Consider the following 24,326-nt stretch of genomic DNA (forward strand, 5'->3'; position numbering starts at 1 on the left):
TATGTGCATTTGTTTTTCTTGGAACTACTAAGCTATTATTCTTTCATTTTCAGGGCCAAAAAACTAACATTAAAAACTTTCAAACAATATTGGTTTGTCTTTAAAGACACTTCAATAGCCTACTTTAAAAATATGGACCTTGAACAAGGAGAACCAGTTGAAAGACTACATCTTAGAGGTAAGAATATTCAATGTCAGATTGAATTATCATGATTAATCTAACAGGTTAAAGGTAGAAAAGCCTTGGAAATTACGAGATTTAGTCCAATGGTAAAATTATTTTGCATGCCTGTGAAAAGGATGTTTCATCCCCTACCCCGAGTATAATCTGCTTCAAGGTCCCATTCCACATGTAGAATAAGCCTCTATTTTGGCGCTATAACTTCTTCAATCTAGCATCCTGTTTATTAAAAACTTTCCATTAACCAGTATTTCCATATATTTAGAGAAAAATAAATGATGTTCCTTACAGTGATGCTAAAGTACTACAAGATCCTGAAGTGCCTTTTGACTAATTGAAGATTAAATTTAATTCAGAATAGTTTAAGCAATGTTTTTTATTGTATTGCACTCTATTTGAAGGTAGTAATTCATGTGTGACATATATAATATCTTACTTCCTACTAGGGAGGAGGTATATTTTTAATAAATGTTAAATGAGTGAATAGTAACTGATAACCAGACTATTTGATTAGTTATATGCCTTGCCATACTGAATGAAAGGAAAATGCATTTGATTTTTTTTAGAGTTTTATTCTTAGTAATAAGTATATATGATTTAAGGTTAACAATCCCAAACTAATGAATTACATTAATGAGTAATGAATAATTTTGCTTTTTCAATCAATTATTAATGACTTCTTGTTAAAAAAAAAATCTGTTTTTTCTGTTCCATGTTTTAAGAGAAAAACCTAAGGAAAGATCTAATATTTTATTTCAACAAACAAGTACTTCCCACATTGGCAAATGTTGTCTAGGTATTAGCAATACAAAAATAACTAAAATACAAACCTTTATCTTAAAAAAGCTTATAATGTAACAGTTTTAAAGTGATACAAAAAGGGAGGAGAAAAAGTCAAATTTTGGCAAAATTTTTTTGACAAATGTCATGAGGAATTGGAAGGAAAGAGCTCACATCCAAGTTATGAAGGAATCAGAGAAAAAGGTCAAGAAGGAGATCTTGCAATTTCATCCTTCAAGGAAGGGAGAAACTTCAACAGATATAAAATGGGGAAATCCTTTTTTGGCAGGGAGAAATAGCATGAGCAAAGAGAAGGACAAAAATGGAGAACAAAGAAAAGATTATACAGTTTGGCTGAAGTAAATCATATCATAAGAAAAACATTTAGGTTGGGATAAAAATGTGGACCTGTCTTTTGTCTCTTTTTTATGTTCCCAAAACTTAATACAGTGTTTGGCTCATAGTAGATGCTTAATGAATGTCTATTGACTGATTGACTTTAAAAGTCAGAATCTGGAGTACTTATATTCTACTATGAAGGAAATAGAGATCCAATTTAAGTTTTTGAATAAAGAGGTGATGTGATTAGAACAGATTACTCTAGCAGACACATTAAGTATGGAACAGAAAGGAGTTAAAATGATAATTAACAGACCAGGTTGGAGACCATATAAAGTGAAAATAGGAACTTAAATTTAAGGCAGCTACAATGTGAGGGGAGAGGTACAAGTACCATCACAAAAGAAAAATCAATACAACTTGACAGCTGATTGGATTTTAGGGATAAGGGAAAGAAAAGAGTTAAAGAAGAATTTAAAATTGTAAGCCTGGATAACTGAAAGGTTAAAATCTCATAAATAGAATAAGAAAAATGTAATAAATTTCAATATGATATGATTTCTATTTGGATATATTTTGAGGTATTAGTGGTACATCCACCTGTATTCAGCAGAAAAATGTGGAATTGGAGCAATTGAGAATGGGGAAGAAAAGATATAAATTTGGAAATAATCTGCATAGAAATCTAAATGCAGATATGGGTGAAGTACTATATGAGGTCACAGAAGATGAGAATGAAGGGAGGGCCAAAGACTTCAGAGACAAAAGAATAACCAGAGAATTGAGAAAGCTATAAGAGTATTACATTGTGGGAGCCAAGGGAGGAGAGAGAATACCAAGAAAAAAAAAAGTGGTCATCCACAATATCCTGTTCTATTTATCAAGGAAGATGAGAGCAATACATCAGAGACAGGGCATTATATTTAGAATCCATTACTGCCCTTGGAGAAATTCATTTCAGTAGAATAATGAGGATGGAAGCCAGGTTGGAAGGAGCTGAGGAGAAAGTAGAGAAAGTGTAGACTTCTCTTTTTAGAAGTTTGGCAATGAATGTGAAGGGGAAAATATGTTTATATTGAGAAGCAGAATCAAGGAAAAGTTTTCTATTTTTAATAAAAGAGAGGTAGATATGTTTCTTGACAAAAAGGACTCCGCAGAGAGAGATAATGAAGATTATCATAATGATAATTCACATTTCTAAATATTTTATGGTTCACAAAGGATAAGAGAGGAAGAGAATTATCATTCCTGCTGAGGTTCAATAAATGGAAGGAACCATGAATAAGGACACAAATTTAAAAGGAACTTTAGGGATTAAGTAGAGATTAGTTACAAGCAAAGCAAATTGGGGATTTAAGGAGAAAAGATTGGATCCAGTGTTATTGGAAACAGTAAATAATTGATGGATAAATGGATTGATGTATAGTAAGGACCCAGTTGAAATTAAATAGCAAAATTTTTGATCAACATAGTCAAAATTTCAAGATTTCTTCCAAAAGGGATCAGCATCTTGGAGAAGAACAGGTAAGAGAGGAGAAATATAATTTCAAGACCAAGAGATTGCAGTCATAGAAGATTTAGAGAAGTTTAGAGATAAAGTTAAATTTGGATAATATTAGAATATAAGGCATGACTAAGCTGATGAGCAACTTCATGATTAATAATCCACATCCTTTTCATAATATGTAAAATTGAATCCTCAGAAATCAACTGCTTTCCCTGCCCTTTTTCATTAGGCTGTGAAGTTGTACCCGATGTAAACGTATCAGGGAGAAAGTTTGGAATCAAGTTGCTAATCCCTGTGGCTGATGGTATGAATGAAGTATATTTGAGGTGTGACAATGTGAGTAAAATAGGTGCAATTGAATGAATGCTTAATTGTTTAACATTCTAGTGTGTCATAGCAAATAAAGGATTTTCTCACATATATGCTGTTAATGTTTGGAGGGATTATTGATTCAGTTCCCTCTAACTTTAATCATTATTCCTGTTATTCTTTTCTTCCATACTTTCAAAGCTTAGATCAGAGAGGAAAATAGACGTGTTTATACAGTAAGCAATGATAGAGTCTGCTTGTGATTTCCTTTTCAGTATCCCTGTGCCATTGGTTGCACACCCCTCTAGTAAGATCCAGGTAAGAGAGTAGTCAGTGGACTATAAGGTGGCAAATGCAATGAAATTGTTTTAATTTATTTCTCCTAAAGGGAGAATAAGGAAAGGAAAGCAAATGTGGAGAGTGATATCTTCAAACACCTGTTGTTTTGATTTATTCATACTCTGTCATTGATTTGTTTTATTTTTTTGCTGAGGCATTCAGGTTTAAGTTGCTTTTCCAGGGTCAGCTAGTGAGGGTCAAGTATCTAAGATCCAATTTGAGCTCAGGTCCTCTTGACTCCAAGGTCGATGCTCTATCCACTGCACCATCTAGGTGCTACTCCATCACTGATTTATTTAAGTGCCAGTAGTATCTAGGTATGGTGTTAGACACTGCACAGAACATCATAGAATTACTTGCACTGTAGCAACCTATTAACACTACAGAGTATTAGTTAGCAATTTTATGCTAAGTAATTTAAAGGAAGAAATTGTACTCAAGTTTTTTTTTTTTTTTTTGGAAGGGGAGAGAAATCATATCAGTAATCTTATGGTATAAGGAGATCCTAATAAGGAAATTCCCTCTGCCAATATATCTGGGTACCTGCTCTACAACTTACACTCTTATAAAGTTGCCTGCATCCCTGCATTAGGTGACTTCCTCTGTCACATTGCCACTAGATGTCAGAAACAATACATAAACCCAGGTTTTGCTGATTAAAATTCAAACTCTGTGGCCACTTTTATATAATTATCCTCCTATAACCAGCTTTTTTGGGGGAAAAGGGAAAAAGAGGAGTTGATGAGACAATCTAAGTTAAACAACTTGTCCAGGATCACACAGCTAATTCAGACTCGGGTCTTCCTGACTCCAGGACTGGTGATCCCCCAGCTGCTCCTATTAACCTACTTTTAACGTCATCTTTTTATTGTGTCAAAAGTGTTGGTTGCCTGTTATAATAGAAGCCAGTATACAGGTAATACTGACATATCTTCCTGATAACATGGAAAATATAGTTACTGCCAAGGATGTATTCTTTTTGGGGGGAGAGGACCCACAACTTCTATTAAAGTACATTGTTTATGATACTATTTTAAGGTCCTGTCATATTTGTGTTATAGGAAAATCAGTATGCCAGATGGATGGCTGCCTGCATCTTAGCTTCAAAAGGCAAAACTATGGCTGATAGTTCCTACTGGTCTGAAGTAAACAACATTCTTTCATTTCTGAAGATGAAAAACAGAAATACAACCTCACAGACATCTTCTGACCCCGAATGTATGGATATGAAACCAGAATGTTTTGTATCACCCCGGTGTGCAAAAAAATACAAGTCTAAACAGGTAATTCTAACATTTGCAGAGATATAGCAATGTTGGCAGAGCCTGCAGCCCTTGGGTCTTCACTCCAGAAAACCTAAAGGATTCAAAAATTTAACATATGCTGCTCCTAAGTAAAAATAGAAGTAAATGAGGGAAGCGCAAATTCAAACATCAGCCAAGGAGAGGACAAATGGACTTTGGAGTGGAATGAAGGCTGTTTACTTTTATGTTTTTCTCCTGACATCCTCTAAGGAATTCCCCCTTTTGATATGCCCCTCCTTAGGACTGTGCCTTTACCCTTTTCCTTTCCAAGAAGACCAACTTCTCTTCTGCGTTCTTTCCATAAGCAGTGATATTTTTCTCCAGGTAAGAGTATCTACTTTGCTGAAGCCTTTCTGGTATAATAGAAAACAGCATGGAATTTCAAACCCTATAGGTTAGATTAAATGATCTCTGTCATATTTTTCACCTATTAAATTCTCTCCCCTAAGCCACCAGATTAACTAATTTTATCTTTTATTAAACTGAATTTATATTGATTGCTTATTGTATTACATATATTCTGAATTACAGTTTGCTCAGAGGCCCCTTTTATACTTTTTATACAATTACTTATTCTTGATAGTGGATAGTGGCTCTAAAGTGACTGGTTATGGCACTGATTATTAGCATGATTTAATAGTAATTCTTAAGTCAAAACACAAATCAAAAAAAAAGAGGGAAATAATTTATAATTATAAATAAGGATATTAATAATGAATACTTATTGAGCAATTGCCTCTATAGGCACTATTCTATACAATAGAGATGAAAAGGATATATACTGATGATGATAACAATTAAAAACAACAATAACAACAACAGCAAGCATCGTTGTGGTACTTTAAGGTTTGCAAAGCATTTTTAAAAATAAATACTATCTCTTTATCTTTATAACAATTATGAGAAGTAGGTACTATTATTTACTATTATTAACCCCATTTTACAGCTGAGGAAACTGAAGTCAGTAGATGTTAAGTGACCAGGGAGAATTTGAACCCAGGTCTCTAACTCCAAATCCAGTTTTTTATCTATTAAACTGCTCACCTATCTTGATAACATAGACTTAAAATTTTAGTAAGATTTAAATATTTAAGGTTCACTTAATAGGACATCCTAAACAAGTACAAAATAAAATGTAATGTACAGGGAACAGGAATAGCAAATTGACAAGGACTAAGAAAAGAATTGGAGCAAATATTCCAAGTAGAGCTCGGATTTTATATGAAATTGTCCTTGCTTTCATCTGATGTTAATTCTCTGCTCTTTCTCTTGAAATTACATTTTATTACTTTCGATTTACTTATCTAAGTATGTGTCTGATCCTCTCTCTTTTTCCCCACACTCTATAAGATGTAAGCTTCTTGAGGACAAGGTTCCTTTCATTTTTGGCAATATATACTATTTTTTTTTTTGCCTAAAACTGCAGAGTCTAGGAAATTAGTGTCAAGAAACAAAATCTGGTGCTTTCTGAAAAACAGTAATAGCAAATACTATGACTCTGGAACATTCTGCTGTTTTCAGTTTCAATTATTTAAAAAGCCACACAACACATTTATTAAGTGCCTGCTATATAAAAGGCAGTATGTTAGGTACATATGTATTTTAGTACAAAGATAGGACTTAGATCCTACTCTCAAGGATCTTACAATACAAAATGGAACACAAAACAAATTTATAATCGATTGTGACTCAGTGTGTGATAGCTACAAGAGAAAGACCCAGACAAAGGGCCATGACAAATTTAAGGAAAGATAGACCATTCTTGAGCTTGTAAATCAGAAATTCTTAACTGGGATCCATGAAGTTATTTCTTTTAAAAGAATTTTTAAATTCAGTGTAATTGGTTTTCTCTGTAGTCCTATCTATGTATTTTGTACATTTAAAAGGATTATTCTGAGAAGGAATAGACAGGTTGCCAAAGACGGAGGTAGGGAGGAGGGAAGGAGATAGTGCATGAGTGCTCAGTAGAAAAGGATGGAAAGGGGAAAATATATAACTAAGATCAAGGGAGAGACTTGAATTAAAGGAGATGAAAGAAGAGTTCATTACAGGAAGTATAGCAAAGACTTATAATAGGAACAAAAGATTCAGGTAACTCCACCAATTAATAGATAGGTCCTTGATTATCTTCTGGGCATGTCCTATCCTAGTAAGGATGACCTTTTCTTATCAATAATTTTAATTCTATCCTTGTCCCCATTTGACTTGAAGTCCAAACATTCATATTTTCTATTAAGTGCTGAGTAACTCCAAACTCATCAGCCTCGTATTCCAAAGCCTGATCCAAAATATCATGTTTATCTTACTTCACAACACTCTCTGTCAATTATTACTTCACAACACTCCCTGTCAGTTATTACATGTTGTCCAATAAGAATACTCCCCATTCTCAAAATTTACTCTCCCCTTTTTCCTTTTATTGCTTGTAATATGCATGTCCCTCATTCCTGATATGCTTTTCCTCAACTTCTTCAGACTTTCCCTCAGTCTTCCCTATTGAAATCTTATTGTTCCTTCAAGCGTATATGTCCTGTGCTAGTCATCTCATTGTGCATTATTGGTAAGAATTCTTAACATTTCAATGAAAATTATTTTACATCATTAGCCTTTCTACAGCAACCCTTATATTCTTAACATGAAAATTACAATGATGTTTCTTTAGGAATTTGTGGTTTGTAATACTCTCTCATACATTTGGCCTTCAAAACATCATTCTTGTTAAGTAAACAAGACAGGTATTGTTATTTTTGTATCACAGAGAGGAAACTGGTGCAGGTGGCTTACTTGGCAAAGGACACATAATTAGTAACTCAGTCCAACGAATATTTATTCAAGCACCTGCTATGTGCAAGGTGTTGGTGATACAAAGACAAAAATGAAACAGTCCCTCAAAAATAAAAGTCCCTCATGGAAATTCTCTTCTAATCCACATGCTATATGAAATATTTTTAAGACCAAAAAAGAAGGGAAATTTCAAAATCCTTTCTAAACTTTACATATTTCAAAATCTTTTCAAATATGATTCCAATTACAAAATGTAAATGACTGTTTCATAAAACTTCTTTGATATCCAAGGAGCATTTCCTTGCTCCAACTAGTAAATCACATTTGGTCTGGAAATTTCTGAGTTCCAGAATCATATCCCCATGCAACTACAAAATTGCATACTTGGGACTAGAACCCAAGGATTCCACCTCTGAAGTCCAAGGATTTTTCCAATGTGTCACATACTAACACATAGGATTTCTGCCAAGAACTCTTCCAGGATGCAGAAGAGAAAGTGTGACTAAGTAAATAAATGGTTTAACAAATGGCAATTTCATCTGAGCAAGTTAGCAATTATTTAAAATAAAGTGAGAGCAGTAACTAAGATATGATCAAATAGTAACTGATAATACATTGTTAGCGGATAACTTTCACTTTGAATTCTGATTTCAATGTCTTAAAACAATTAAGGATGAGGAAGTTATTTTAGGGTCATTCCTAGAATTCTTATTATCTTCTTTGAAGGGTATTCTAGAACTAATGATGATATGAATTCTGATTTCAATGTCTTAAAACAATTAAGGATGAGGAAGTTATTTTAGGGTCATTCCTAGAATTCTTATGATTTTCTTTGAAGGGTATTCTAGAACTAATGATGATAATAACAGCCATTGACTGGCCTTCAAAAGTCGTCAGACCATTCTTATTGTTCCTAGTTGGCAGCTCGAATTCTGGAAGCCCACCAGAACGTGGCACAAATGTCTCTAGTTGAAGCTAAGCTCCGTTTTATCCAAGCATGGCAATCTTTACCAGAATTTGGTCTCACGTACTACATCGTCAGGTAATAATAACATTGTTTATTCTTTCTTATATAGTTTGATTTTAAATGACTTACTGGGAATTTGGTTCATTTTCTATTGGTATAAATTTATATTCTACAGTTTTACTAATAATCAAAGATTTTTTGACAATTAACAGAATTTTTTTATATGATGAAATAATGCATCCACAATATAAGAACCCTGAAATGCAGTTAAAAGTTAGAAATGGTCTAAATTTGTTTTTAAGAAACCTTTGTTGCAGGGAGGAAAGTCCAGTCCCTTAGTTTCCTAAAAGTAAATAGTAGCTCCTCATTGTCCTTTTTAAATCAGTATTTATGGAGTTGAATTTGATCCTCACAGCATGGCAGAGTAGATACTATACAATAGTCTTTTCATGCTATAACTTTATACAGCATTCTAGGTATTTTATTTCCATTATAGACATGTGAAGTATCAATTTAAAATATCAAACAATGCTTTTTAAAATATGCTTTTTATTATAAGCTTATCAGTAACAAAACAATTCAATTTACAAGAGCAATAAATGAGAATTATGACCATGAATGCTCTTGTATGCAATTTGCTTTTTAAGAATTATTATTTATTTCAACATATTTACTTGTATTTAGTAATATGTGATCAACATCACATATATTTATATATTAGCTACATCTAAAAAACACATATAATTATCTGTTTTGACACTGACTGAATGACAGTGATTCAACATCATATATATATATATATATGTTGTTATATATACATATACATACATGGTTACATATATATTATATATATAATGATTTTAGATCATATTCTGCCATCAAAATAGTTAATAGTGCCTCTTATCTCCTATAAGAATTGCATTGTAATCTCCTTTCTTTCCCTCTCCCCTATACATATAATGTCAGAAGAAAATAGCAGCAGACAAAATGGTTTCAAATAGGGGTATAAATAAATGCTGAAATTTCCATCCATCATTCCTTAAGATTAAAAAAGAAAAAGAAATGTTGTTAGTCATTTTCAGTCATGTCTGACCTTTCATAACCTCATTTGGGCTTTTTGGGAACAAAGTTAATGGAATGGTTTGCCATTTCCTTTTCTATCCCGTTTTACAGATGAGAAAACTAAAGCAAACAGAGTTAAATGGCTTGTTCAAGGTCACACAGCTTGTTTCTGAAACCAAATTTGAATTCAGGAATATCTGACTTCTTGACTTTAAGGCCTATACTCTACCTGTGCCACCTGCTGCCCTAAAAAATAAATATATGTGTGTGTGTGTGAATACACACACACACACACACACACACACACACACACACACACATATACATACATTCATTATTATCCAAGAACCCATCTTCTCTCTCTAAAAAAAAAAAGGTCTTCCCTTGTTAATTAATAAATGTGCATGTGGTCAAGCGGTTATGATAAAACTTTTTTTTTTCAACCAGACTGAACTACAGAATGCTTATTGCCCCTTTCTTTAGAAGTGAGCTTTGGAGCCAAAATGGATTGTATGATTATAGAATAATTATGAGAATTTAAAAATTTGAAGGGCCCCAGGAAACAAGCAGGCCAGTTTTTTAACTTAGGGTCCATGAAATTATTTTTTTAAAAAACTCTGATAATTGTATTTCAATATAATTGATTTCTTTTGTAATCCTATATATTTTATTTTAAGCATTTAAAAGCATTATTCTGAGAAGGGATCCATGCCAAAGGGGTTTATGACACACAAAAAAAAAAAAGGTAAAGAATTTCTAACCTAGTTCAATCCATATCCATAAGGAATTCCCACAGTTATAATTATATATTGTATATGTTATTATTTCCAGCCATTTCCTCCAAGGAGGAAAAAAAACCACTAGCTTCCAAGGAAGCCTATTTTACTGTTAGACAGCTCTAATTGTAAGGAAGTTTTTCGTGACACTGTCTAGATTTAGTTCTTTGCAATTTCTACCTTTTGCTCTTGGTTCCAGCCTTTGGGGACAAAGAGAATAAGCACAATCTATCTTCCATGTGACAGCCCTTCAGATATTTTGAAAATAAATTATAATCTCCTCTTCCCTCATCTTCTCTTTTAAAAAATTTTGGTCTCAGTTCCTTTCACTGAGCTCCACATTATTTGGACTTCAAACTCTTCACCATCCTGGTTGGTTTCTCTGGACACACTCTACTTTATCTTTGTCCTTAAACTGACACCTCAAACTGAACAAAGTACTCAAAATGAGGTTTGATAAAAGCACAGTACAGTATGACAGTCACCTCCTTATTTTTTGAAACAATACTTCTCTTAATAGTTCCAGATTTTGTTTGTTTGTTTACTTTTTGAGGGCCAAATAACACTGCCAAGTCACATTGAGCCAGCTCTCCACCAAAACACCTAATTACTGTTGTTATTTTAAGACAGACTAATGCTGTCTAATGATACCTTCCATACTATAATTCAAATTATGATTTTATCTTTATAACTATTTAATTTTATTGGATCTGATCCAAACTGTCAAAAGCTCTTAGGATTCTGACTTTGTCATCCCATGTCAGCTATCCAAATTTTGTTATCCCACAAGTTAGATGAGTATGCTATGTGGGACAGGTGCTAGACCCCCTTTCCCAATTAACTAATCAGAGACATCTTCAGGTACAAAGAGAAAGCATTTATTCAGTGCCTGCAGGGAGAGACCCAGACACACACCTGGGAGGCATCCCAGCTCCCGCCACGTGCTTGTGGAACCTGACAAGCCAGAAGTAGAACAGCCAGTTAAATAGGAAAAGACCCAAGCCTTTTCATTGGATAAACTAAAAGGATGTAACCATCCTTAACCAATGAATGGTCCTTAGTGTTGTCTGCGTCCTGTGGGTCACATCACTTCCTATAATTTCACTAACTTCCTGCACCCCAGGTTTCAAGGTTCTTCCCTCCAGAGATCATGTGACCCCCCCCCCACCAGGGTCCTTCCAGGACCAGAGTTCAAAGCCCAGTCTCCCAACTCTGGGAACAGGGATCATGTGGCTCAATATTGAGAAAACTTCATCCCATCAGTCCCATTCAATGTCATCTATGCCATTATTCATAGCATAGAATCAAGCACAGATCTCTGATATACTTCTGGAAACCTGTTTCATTGACATTAAGCCATTAAAATCTCCTCTTTGACTTTAATTGTCTATCCAGTTCCACATCTAAAATTTTATATAATCATCTATTCCATATTTTTTTCATCTCCACAAGAATGGCATATAGTAGTCTACAAAATGTTTTCTAAAATCTAGATCATTCTTAATTACATTTCCTTCATCTATCATTTTAGTCTCATTTCCTTTTTTTGACAGAGTTATTAAAGTGGAATTTGGCATAAAACCACACTAGTTCCTTGTAATTACAGCTTTCCTTTCTAGCTATTCACAAACCATCTCTTTAATAATGTACTCTTGAATTTTTCAAGGAATTGAAGTTAAGCTTCCTGGGCTATATGGCAGACTTTATTCTCTCCCCTGTTTTGAAAATAAAGACAATACTTGCACTTCTCCCCTTTTTCATCATGTTTTGGTTCTTCTAAATAGTAGTGGCTTAGCAGCCATATCTGCCAGCTCTTTTCAGGAACCAGGGATATAGTTCATTTGAGCCAGGGACTTGAATTCATTAAGAGCTCTTTTACTAATTCATTTATTACTTATCTTGGTTATCAACTCCCAGTTACCCATTATCATGCTTTTGAATGTCAAGTAATTCTCCTGGACAGAGATAAGAAAACCAAAATGAAAGTTTGAGCAGATGTCTTCTCTCTGCTGACAGTTATTATCATCTGATCCATCTCCAATAAAAGTGCTGACCTATTTTTGATATTCCTTTTTTTCAAAAAAAAAAAACTTTTCAGTTTCTCATGGCTTCAGGACACTCTGAGGTATTTATATTTACCTTCTGTGAATTGAACCTGCTTGTTTTTTGTACTTCTTATTTGAGTTCTTCGCAGATCCATATTGATCTTTTTAGCCAAATTTTATTTTTCCTCATTATTAGAATTGTTTATTTTTGTGACTTAAGAATTTCATTTTTGAATGTTGCATCTACCGTAGGCTAACTTCCCCCTCTATAATTTTGTCAATTTGAAACTATTCTTCCTCTGGTCTCTTTAACATTTGTCTTCCTAGAATCTAGGTTGAATGTCAGATCATGTCCAAATAAATTCCTAACTCTAGAAGGTTATCTTAGCTTTGCTCACTCCCCATCCTTTTGGTCGTGTCATTTTTGCTCTGACTTCAAATGTGTCCAATTCCCTTATCTAAGAGAGGAGGAAATTGCAACTCAAGAGTTACTAAATTATTTAGCCAAGGTCACATAGATAATAGCATCAAGTGAAATCAAAACAGAACCTAAATCTCAACTTCCAGTTTTCTGTTTTTATACCTCCCTAAGGTTAAAAAAAAAAAAAGGCAGCTAAGTCCTTTAGAATGCTTAACTTTATTTTTAAAAAATGGCTATATTGCTGAAAAGTATGCACTAATAAAACCTTTTGAAAGTTGATTCACATATTTGAAGAAATTCTGTGATTGCTACTATAAACAAGGAGTTGCCGTATCATTTATCCTTTTTGTTACATAGTGGGAAAAACACTAGATTGGAATTTAGGAGAATCTAGAAGCTAGTAATAGCTCTACAGCTAACATATATCATCTTGAGCAAGTCAGTCTACTTTTTTAGAATTGAGTTTCTTCTCATATAAAATGATGAAATTTAGCTAGATTATTATTCATGTTCACTTTTGGTCCAGAAACCTATTATTCAATCATAAATCTAGCTGGTCAGGTCCTGGCTTTGCATAAAGCACAGTTATGACTCTTCTCAAAAACTTGACTTCATCCTTTGCCTTATCTGTAACAACTCTCCCCTAACAGGAATAGTTTTAGGGAATCCATGGCTCTCCTGTTTCCTGAAAAAACCTAGCTAATATTTATTTCTTGTCTCCAACTTATAGTTAGAAAAGAAAAAAAAAATAACCCATTCTTAATTCATCCCAACAAAGTAACTGAACCTGCAGCTATTCTGCTATGTTCTTCTAGAGTTAATCCCCCTGAGGCAGAGTTTTCTACTAACCCAAGGAAAGTATCCCATAAAGTTCTGTTTTCCCAGCTTTTTCCTTCTCCCTGAAGTGTTTCCCTTATTCTTTCTTTTGCTTCCCCCATCCATGCACTACCTTTCTCCTTACCATATGTGTTCTGCTCCTGTTTTGGTGATTCATAATAATGTACCCTGACAGTCTTAAGTGCAGTGGTTTTATGATTATCAAACTTTCCATGATTTGATCTTTCTTGTGCAGCATGTGGAAATATGTTTAGAAGAATTGTGTATGCTTAACCTATATTGGCTTACTCGCTGTCAAGGAATTTACCAGTATCCTTAATAAAATGTAGATGGGGTAAGGTGAAGGGAAGAAGGAAAATTTGGAACACAAAGTTTTGTGGAGAGAATGTTGAAAACTATCTTTGCTTCTATTTTGAAAATTAAAGGCTATTATTTAAAAAAAAAAAAACTTTCCAAAATATGTGAACCAAGAGCATTGATCATATTTACACACAATGGTATTCAGACATAATCCTTTAGCCACTGAGTTAACGATTCACTCATATAATTTTTAATTTTGTCAGCAAAAAGAGTGAAAACATAGGTGAGATTGAAGAAATGTTATGGCATATAGCATGGGAAGAATTAAGTTACACTTTCATTTAATGCTATATTTTCTTATATGTACTCAAATTTTCACTGCCCGTCTTTCCTCTGTTAATGAATTTTATTTAGAGATTTGAGGGTAATGATATTTGATATCTGTTCTTGTGTACCATCAAGGAGTGAATTTATAATTGTGTCATTCTTTCTTATATGGCCTATATTACAATAAAAAGGTGTACTTCACTAGAACTTGTTGATGAATTGTCTCAGCTTTTTGTTATCCTAGTGGAATGGTGTAGAGATATATGTATCTCTTTTGTCTTTTCCAAAAAAGAGAGAATTGAGTGAGAACAATTTATCTAAAGTTCTCTGTTATAAAATGATTTCCAGTTGAATCTTGCTCTCTTAATGAAATACAATAATCTTTTTTACAGGTTTAAAGGAAGCAAGAAAGATGATCTTCTTGGAGTGTCGTATAATAGATTAATTAGGATAGATACAGCCACAGGGGATCCGATTACAACATGGAGATTTGCAAATATGAAACAGTGGAATGTAAACTGGGAAATCCGTCAGGTAAAAGTAATTTCTTTTTTTTTCTCTCCTAAACGGATGTGTTATTCCAGAGAATTGTATGTTTTTCCAGAGAATTGTAGATGGATTCAAAGGAGGAACTTTTGATTCAAAAGCTAACAAACCACAAAGGTTTTGTAATTGTATATAAAATAATCACATTTAATTCTAGCCAGCTTTTTAAACATGTAAAGACCAAAAAATAACTGAACTGACATGGCAAAATTGTTTAATTCACATTTTGAAATATAGAATCTCCAGCTCCCTAAAATTGCTGAGCTGTACATGACATTTAATTGTACTTCATTCAGTATCAGCTTATGAGAAAGCTTAGATTCATCTTAGAGCACACATTGTTGAATAGCTGCCAACAGATTCTTTTGTTTGGAGCCTTAAGCTCCATTTGTCTAAAATAATTTTACTTATGAAAGGAAAAAAAGCAGTTAAATGACTCATTTGCACAGATTGGAAAAGATAAGCCTGTTAACACCAAGAACCCATAATTTTTAGGCCCTCAATAAACAATCAGTGCATTTCAGAAAGAATCACAAAACCTCAAAGTTGGAAGAAAAGACTTGTAGCATGACTCTGATATTCAAGTGGTTATCCATCCATCATATGAAGATGTTCAGTAGAGGGGAAGCAGCTACTTCTGGAGGCCTACTACCCTGAAACAACTCTAAATGTTAGAGAAGGCTGTTTCTTTTCCTCAAATCTACATTCTATTGCTTCTTTTTCTGCCATCAGAGCCAAGCAGATCAAATCTAATTGTGCTCATATCATACCTGATTGCAGTCATCATGTTCCCCCTGAGTCTTCTCTACTCCAGACTATACATCTCTAATTCCATCAATTGATCCCAGTATGACATAATTTTGAAGCTCTTCACCATCTTGATTGTCTTTATCTAAATGTTTTCTAATTTACCAATATCCTTAATAAAATGTGGAGCACAGAATTTAAACAGAATACTTTACATGTTGTCTGATCATGGTAGAAAGCAATGGGACTGTCTCTTCTGTATTCTGGGATACTTCGCCTTTCTTAGGAGTTCTTAGTTCAAATTAACTTTCTTGGATACCATATCACATAGTAAGCTCACAATTCTCTAAAATCCCTAGATCTTTTTCAGGTGAACTTCTTTCTAGATATAATTCCCTCATTTTATATATCAAAAATCTTCAAAAGTGGATTTTTTTTTAAGTCAAGGGTAAAATTTGGCACATAGTAAGTGCTTAATAAATCATTCATTGAATTCATTAAGAGTAACTCCCTAAATTACTGGGTTTCAAGAATTCACAAAATTAAAGAATTTGAGTTGAAAGGGACCTAAATAAGTCATCTAAACTTAAAACTCATCTTAAACTTGTCATTTTAAACTTTTTCCATGCTTGACCCCTTTTCACCCAATACATTTTTACAGAACCCCTGGTATACAGGTATATAAAATAGGCACACAAATAAAATGTTTATGGATAATAAATCATAAAGAAATTTGTTTTAAAATAATTCTTTAATACACATATAATTTCATCATTTATTAAAGATAAAAGCAAATTTGCATTCAATTAAGATGGATGTGCTTATTTGTTATTACATAAAAAATTAAATTTTGGTGGACTATTTGATACTTTTTACTGTTATTAACTTTTTCATGACCCCTACATTCTGTTATACCCATTTGGAGTTGCAACTTACAGTTTAAGAAGCTTTGACCTAGTCCATTCCATACCGTGAGGAAATCTCACTATAATTTTATTGAACCAGAAACTTTCCAGTCTCTACTTGAGGAAATACTAGGAGAAAAACTCCACCTACTCTTTAGGCTACAGTTTGAGATAACTATTTTTAGGATTTATCTAAAGTATTTATCAGTGCTTTTCAAAGATTATTCTTCTAGACAGAAAAACAGATGAGATGCCTTTTTTCCCCCTTGAATTGCTATTATCTCAGCCTTGAGCAGTCTTATTTATTCCTTTTCTTGATTTTCTCTTTTTTTTCACCAATTAACTTTTTTAAAAAAATCTTTATTGTCCTTAGCTTTTCTCATTAATTTCAGCTTTTCTTCTAACATTATTTTTATAGCACTATGTAATACTTTCCATTTATCCAAGTGAGGCTATAATATATGTCCTAGAAATGTTGGTATTAAAAGTGGTAAACTTAAAAAATATATATTGAAGCATATAACATGGGAAGGTTAAGCTCCAATTTCACATAATATGGCTTTTTCTTGGAATTTGAGTTTCCATTACCGATCTTTTATTCAGTTTTTAAGCTCTTTAAGACTTGCAAAGTGCTTTTACAAATATTATTTCCTTTGAGCCACACTGGCACCTATGATATGAATTTTTATTTAGAGATTTGGGGATAATTGTATTTCACATTATCTGTTCTTGTGTACCAGCATGAAAGAAGTCTACATTTTAAAGGGATGGATTTTAAGCTTAGCCTTTCTCATGTCATTTAAATAAAAGTAAAAAAGTGACCCTCAGGTCTCATTTCTATTTTCTGTACATGTCTTTTTTTTTTATTAAATTGTTTATTTTTTTCTGATTATACATGTATATTAACTTTTTTTGTACATTTTTTTAGATCTAAGTTAATTGAAAGAGTTCTCTGGACTTTCATATTTCATTTCCTCTTTATAACTTGAAGCACTTTTTTTTTCCTTTTCAGAATTATTTTTCCTTGTTTATGTATTCTTGAGAACTTCTTATCCCTTCTACACTGACTGTCCCCTATAGAATTCTAAGCACTGGGATTCTTACCTATTAATAGCTGCTCCTAATTTTGACACAGTTTGAGCAAATGTTCAAATAATTAAAGTTCCCCATCATCACCATTGTATCATATGGCTGAGTTAGGCTTAAGTTCCATTTTCCAAACATTCCCTTTTCTTTTCACATGGTATATGGCATATGTCAGTGACAATATTGGTTCAATTCTTGCCTCAGTGCCTCTTCCTCCAGCTCTCTTTCAACAAGTTCTGATCCTCTGGTTCCTTGATTTTCCTCTTATAAGTATATATTCTTAATGTAGTGCTATCTTGTTCCTTCCAGTTAAGGTTTATCTCTTCAGAGGCTTGCTCTGTCATGGGTCTCATCCGTCATACTTAGGAGTTCAGATATATCTCTTTGCATTAGCTCTCATTATATCTACACTGTGCATTTTAGTATATGAATTGACATCTGAGATGGATTTTATTACTTCTTTTTTGTTGGATTTTGCTGAATCTTTTCTTTTGTTGGAGTTTCTGGGCATCTTAGCTACTATTTTTCTTCCTACATCATAGCAAATTTCTATGATATCCAGGTCAGTAGATAACATATGTCATTTTTTCTCCTACCCTCTTCTTTCTTAATTTAAAATCCATTTAATTATGTAATTGAGATTTAAAAACTGATTGGCATTCTGGGATTTGTTATTATAGGGACAAGCATTACAATTAGATTTGTAAGGTTATATGTGAATACATTCTTACAACACACACACACACACACACACATATAGCCATGATTTCATACTCTGATAGTTTTGTGTCCTTAAATAAATAACTCTGTAAAAAGCATTTTTACCCTTCCAACAGAAATCTATGAGTATAGTATAGTAGGGACACTTAAAACTCTAAAGTCACTCTGATCTTGGACAGTCAGCCAAAAAGCATTTATTAATCACCTTTTATGTGCAAAGCAAACCACCTAACTTCTCTAGATCACCATTATAATAGTTGCAAAAATGAAGAACTTAGACTAAGGGGTCTCTCAAGTATCTTCTATCTATCATAAAAATTTTCAAATTGTCTTTCTCACCTTTTATTAATTGTGGTATAAACTTACCTCCTATAAACAGAACACCTCCTTTATTCACAGCTTGCCTTATAATGTAGGGACCACTTGAACAATATTTGCATCTCATATCATTCAATCAAATATTGATTAAAGACCAATGACTTTCAGAATTTATTTCTTTAAAAGTTGCTACCACAAGAGGGCACCAAATGAGCAGTAAGTTCCTTATTCCCCTATCCACCCTCACCCTTTATTTTTAAGCTAAGTAAGCTGTTAATTGTTTGCAGACTGTTTCACAAGAAACCAAAGTCTAAATAATCATTAACAGCATGTTGAATTCCAATATATGATTGCCTGTCTATGTAGATTTTTTTCTTACTTGTGCTCTGCATTTTTTCCCCCAGGTTGCCATAGAGTTTGACCAAAATGTCTCTATTGCTTTCACTTGCCTAAGTGCAGATTGCAAGATTGTACATGAATATATCGGTGGCTATATCTTCTTATCTACCCGTTCCAAAGACCAAAATGAAACACTTGATGAAGAGCTCTTCCACAAATTAACCGGAGGTCAAGAGTGAAACAGCTGACTTGGTTGACCTTTGCAAACAGTACAACCACATCATGATTTTTGATTTTGAACATAGATTTTTTTTTTTAATCCTTTGACCATTCTTGACCAGTACAATATAAATACTGCAATACTTCCCATGTTAAATCCCTAGCAACATCTTTCCCTTCTTTTGTTACTAACCATTGAACCCACATTTTGTTTGATGCACAAGCCCATGCACATTCATTCCCTTCCTTCCCAAAGTATTATCTATGGTGAAATTACTTGAACCTGAATATTATGACCTAAAGTTTGCTTTCAGCCCTCTGGTGGCAACAGATTAATGGAGAAAGAAGATGTAAAGTAAAATAGTTCTTGTACATACTCAGAAGCAAATGTTTGGTATCACTCCCATGAGGTATCCTGAGATGATCCCATCAAGGATTCTTTCTGATTCCCAGAGGAACTAGAACTTATCAACAAATTTTGAATGATATGTTTCCTTTTCTGAAGCTAAAAAATGAGAAGAGAACTTGGAATTCAAGAGTAATATAATACATATAGAATAAGATCCTCTAATATCTAATTCTCTGACTAGACACAGATGAGGCAAATCAGGAAACAACTTTCAGCCCATAGGAACAAATCTCAAGATTTAAGGCCACCTCTAAGGCTTAATTTGACCCTTGGGCCCAAGGACCATGTAGTTCATGTAATAACAAATATATTTGAAACATCTCCTTTTGACAGAAACTGGTAATATCAAACTTCCGTAAGTATCATTTATATATCTAGCTTCCTAATATTTCAGTTTATGGATTAGAATAATATTTGAAGTATGCCGTCTATTTGTCACAAAGGACAAAGTTGTACATAATATGTCAAAATGAGGTTTTAATTTCAGCTGAATAGTTTGTATTTCCCATTTGTCCGTGATTTCCATAACTTTAACAGATATTGACTGATTTTTGACCAAATTTTGTCCAATTTTGTCTGCAAACAAGAGTTACGGGATAAAATTCAAATTCCATTTATGGGTACTTGGCTATCCGAAAGAAGACAATGTCAGTCAAATGAAATCTTCCAAATGAGTCATTTGTACTCAGTAGAGATGCACTTTACAAAAAGTTTAAATTTTAGACTAGCTCATTGTCCTCTTAGAATATTAGATTTCTAAATAGCCACAAGAGGTCAACAGGTATTTATTAAATACTTACTGTATGCCAAGCATTGTATTAAATAGTCTATACAGTTCATTCTTTCTTCTGTGTAAAGCCATTTGAGTCCATATTCTTCATAGCCATCACTGTAAAATTTTACACTAATACATGCAATTTAAAACTACTTACTTTTCTATCTGTATTAGATGGGAAAAATCCATTTAATTTTTTTATATGGATGGGTATAGGAATTAGAAATAGGGACGATGATTTCCTTGGTTGAGTATACTCCTAAGTGAGGAAGTTGCCAATATAGGCTGACTTAGTACCTTTTCTGCACTTGGGTCCTTTTTAATTTTGAACTTGACAAATGGCAGATAAAATAAGTATCTCCTTATACATCATAGAACAGAGAAAAGATTTTATATGTAACTGAAAATCCAATATATACAGTCTGCTTTTCTTTGAAAATATCGGATAACAATTCTGCACTTATAGGCTGAGTGGCCTGGAACACTGAGAGTTAAGTGTGAGAGTCACATAGTTAAATGTTAAAGGCAGATCTTGAGCCCAAGTCAACTTGGTATAAAGGCTAGCTCTCTAATATTATGTCTTGTACTTTAACTGCAATAATAAAATACACAAAGTTTGTTGGTATTTTTTGGGATCAGTATTGTTCTGGCCTAATTGGCCCTTTTTCATATAGCTGTCTATAAACTAAGGTAAGTTATGTCTGCTTTTTTTGTTGTTATTATTGTGGTTTGCCCTTCGTTCTCCAAGAGGATCAGACATCAGTGAGGGGATGACATGACATGCAAGTAAATTGAATTTAAATGAGGGAGGGCTGGGCAAGGTCATCTGCCTCACTTTCCCTTGAGAGTCATCTGGGTCCAGTGGTAGGACATAAATCAAGATGACTGCAGTTGGCCTTGGAGGAAACAGGAAATCTTGACCTTTTTAAGCTAATATGATTTCTCTGTTACTAAGAAAACACAGCTTTCTGATTTCTTTCATCCTTCCTCATAACTCCAGAAAGAAGCTAGTTCTTATTTATCCATGGAAATAAAGTAATACTCATAATCTGAGCAGATAAGGATGATCTGAAAACATCAGTTTGTTCATGAATTTTAAATTATTTATGATGTCCAAAATTCCAATGAAAGAAGAAATGGCACTCCAGTTCTTTGCTACTCTTTCCACCTTTGAGAAGAATACAAATGACCAAGGTAGACACTGAAAACTTGGAAATAGCAATTGCATAGTGAATTATAGGTTCAATATGAGTCAGGAGTTTGATGAGGAGCCTCAAAAAAAATGGGATCAAAAACTACAAGCTTTCATGAATAAGGTGATCATTCTTCTGCACTGTGCCATGGTCAGACCAAACTAGGAGACAGGGATGAGGGAGAACATTCCACACTTGGGAAACAGTCAGTGAAAATGCCAAGTCAAGAAATGGAGTATTTTGTACAAGAAACAGGTGTGGGGGCCAAGGATGATAGATTTGGAGTACATGGAGAGGAATAAGCTATTAGAAGAATGGAAATGCAAGAAAGAGTCAGGTTATAAAGGACTTTACAAGCCAAACAGAAATTTTTATTTGTTCCTTAGAAGGAAATAAGCATTATTGATATCTGCGATGTTCCAGACACTGCATTAAGTGCCTTAGAAATACCGCATCATTTGATTCTTACAACAGTCCTTTGAGGAAGGCACTGTGATTATCTTCATTTTACAAATGAGTAGTCTGAGGCACAAAGTCTTGACTAGTCCAGTCACACTAGTAAACTAGAAAGTGTCTGAGGCTGAATTTTAACTCAGTCTTCCTGAGCTGACGGCCCAGAGCTTTTGAATCATTACTGTCCAGCTGCCTGTAATAAGGAGTTCCAGGAGTTTATTATTATTATTATATTATTTTAATTATTATTATAAGATTAGTAAGTATCTGGGTTATATGGTCATACCTATGCTTTAGGGAATCAATATGACAGCTTAGTGGAGGATGGACCAGAAGCTTGAGGTCAGGAGACCAATCAATAAACTATTACCTATAGCAATAAAAACCTGAATCAGTGGTAGCAATATCAGAGAAGAGACATAAATGAGAGTTGTTATGAAGGCAGAAATAACTGGACTTGGCAGCTGATTAGGTAGAAGATAGAATTAAGGTTGTGAGCCCACAGTAATAGAGTATTTTGACAAGATATAGGTGGGTAAAGTTGAGTTCCGTTTTGGACATGTTGGTTTTAAAATGTCTACAAAATACCCAATTCAGGATATCCTGTAATATCTTGGAGATGGAAGACTGGAGTCTGGTTACTCAAGAAGTATTTAAGTACTGACTATAAGCCAGGAAGGGTGTTAAACTTGGGGAATACAAATAGCAAAAAGAGAAACAGTTCTTGTCTTCAAGAAATTTACTTACTAGTGTTAAAAGACATAACATAAAAGGAAACTAACTGAAAGGGACTGGGAGGAGACCGAGGTATTTGGTGAGGTGGAAGGGAGTTCTGGTTGAGAAAGTTAAAAGAGTACAGCTAAAAAAGAATGAGACCTGGCTGGCCAGAGCACCCTCCTTAAATTGGAATTTGGGGAGGAGCTATCCAATCAAAGGAGAAGGGTTTCAGGATACTTCTAAAGAGGAACTGGGCTTCAGAGATAAAAGGGTTTCTGAATTTATACCACGTGACAAGATACAGACTGTAGACTGATTTAATCAGTTTCATTGTATGCTTCTTATAATTAAATGGAGATCAGGCAGAATGGTCAGGCAGAGAGTCACTTTGGATTTGGAATTAAACATACCACTTCTTTAAGTTCTTTAAACATAAATTCCCTTTTAGAGGGAAAAGGGCAGGGGAGAGGTTCTATCTGGACAAATAGATCAGAAAATCATCTGAAGAGGTTATAACTAAATCCATGGAGGCAGATGAGATCACCAAGTGAAATAACAAAGCAGGAAAAGAGAAAAGACTCAGGAGAGGTAGGGAGTGTAAAGCAAGGTGAATGAACATCCAATAATAGAGACTAAGAAGTAGGTTGGTAGAAATGAGAGAATAGCAGCATGAAAACCTAGAGAAATGTGAATATCAAGAACAAGGTAATTGTGTCAGAGACTCCAGAGATGAAGAATAATGAGGATTGAGAAAAAGGTATTAGATTTAAGAGATCAGTGGTTGTTTTGGAGAAAGTACTTTCAGTTGGATAATAGGATTGGAAACTAGATCATAGAGTTGGGAAAAAGGGGAAGTAGGGCATCAGTTATAGCCTTCTTAAGGAGCTTAGTTACAGTAGGGAAGAGAGAGAGAGTGAGAGCTGTGTGAACTTTGATCCATACAAGCTCAAAAACTAAAATTTTGCTCCAAAACTCAAATCTAAAATTGTATTATACTCTGAAACTCTTCTCTTGTTATTAACATAATATTTATTTCTTTTTGGCTCTCCGGCCCTTTCTCTATCCCCTAATCCCTTGAAAGTTCTTCCTCCTTATTGCCACCTCCTGACTTATCTGGCTTCCTCCTCCAAACTCTCTTAATTCTAGTACCTTTTTTTCTGTCAACAATTTCTTAATTATCTTGTGTGGTATTTTCTGGTTGCTTTTCTCATTAGATTGTGAACTTTTTGAGAGGAGGGACTCTTGTCTTTCTCAGTGCATAGAATTGTACTTGGCATATTGTAGTAAATGCTTAGATAAATAAGCATTGACTTCTCAAACCCTATCACACTAAGAACCTCTTCTAATCTAAATTAATACTCTAATGCTATAGTATTTTCACCTTTTTTGTATTGTTGACTTGTTTTTTCCTTTCTTGTGGTTTTTTTTTCACTTCTGATTTGATTTTTCTGGTGCACCATGATAAATATGATAATATGTTTAAAAGAATATACATATTTAACCTCTATTGGATTGCTTGCTATCTTGGGGAGGAGGAAGGGAGAAAGATTTGGAACACAAGATTTTGCAAAGGTGAATGTTGAAAACTATCTTTGCATGCATTTAGAAAAATAAAATACTG

General features: G+C 33.8%; 1 protein-coding gene across 2 annotated transcripts in view; it reads left to right on the forward strand.

Annotated features, from left to right (window-relative positions):
- FERMT1 (FERM domain containing kindlin 1) overlaps positions 1-20,967 on the forward strand; it is a 54,366-nt gene extending 33,399 nt beyond the window's left edge. For both annotated transcript variants that reach the window (XM_051975949.1, XM_051975948.1), the window contains exons 10-15: positions 54-178; positions 3,037-3,143; positions 4,517-4,738; positions 8,461-8,585; positions 14,671-14,812; positions 19,005-20,967. In XM_051975949.1, coding sequence (XP_051831909.1) covers positions 54-178; positions 3,037-3,143; positions 4,517-4,738; positions 8,461-8,585; positions 14,671-14,812; positions 19,005-19,178 — 895 coding nt within the window. In that variant the 3' untranslated portion in view covers positions 19,179-20,967. The remainder of the gene's footprint in view (positions 1-53; positions 179-3,036; positions 3,144-4,516; positions 4,739-8,460; positions 8,586-14,670; positions 14,813-19,004) is intronic.
- The last annotated feature ends 3,359 nt before the right edge of the window (positions 20,968-24,326 follow it).

The sequence above is a fragment of the Antechinus flavipes genome, chromosome 2 (genome assembly GCF_016432865.1).
Source record: "Antechinus flavipes isolate AdamAnt ecotype Samford, QLD, Australia chromosome 2, AdamAnt_v2, whole genome shotgun sequence".
NCBI lineage: Eukaryota > Metazoa > Chordata > Mammalia > Dasyuromorphia > Dasyuridae > Antechinus > Antechinus flavipes.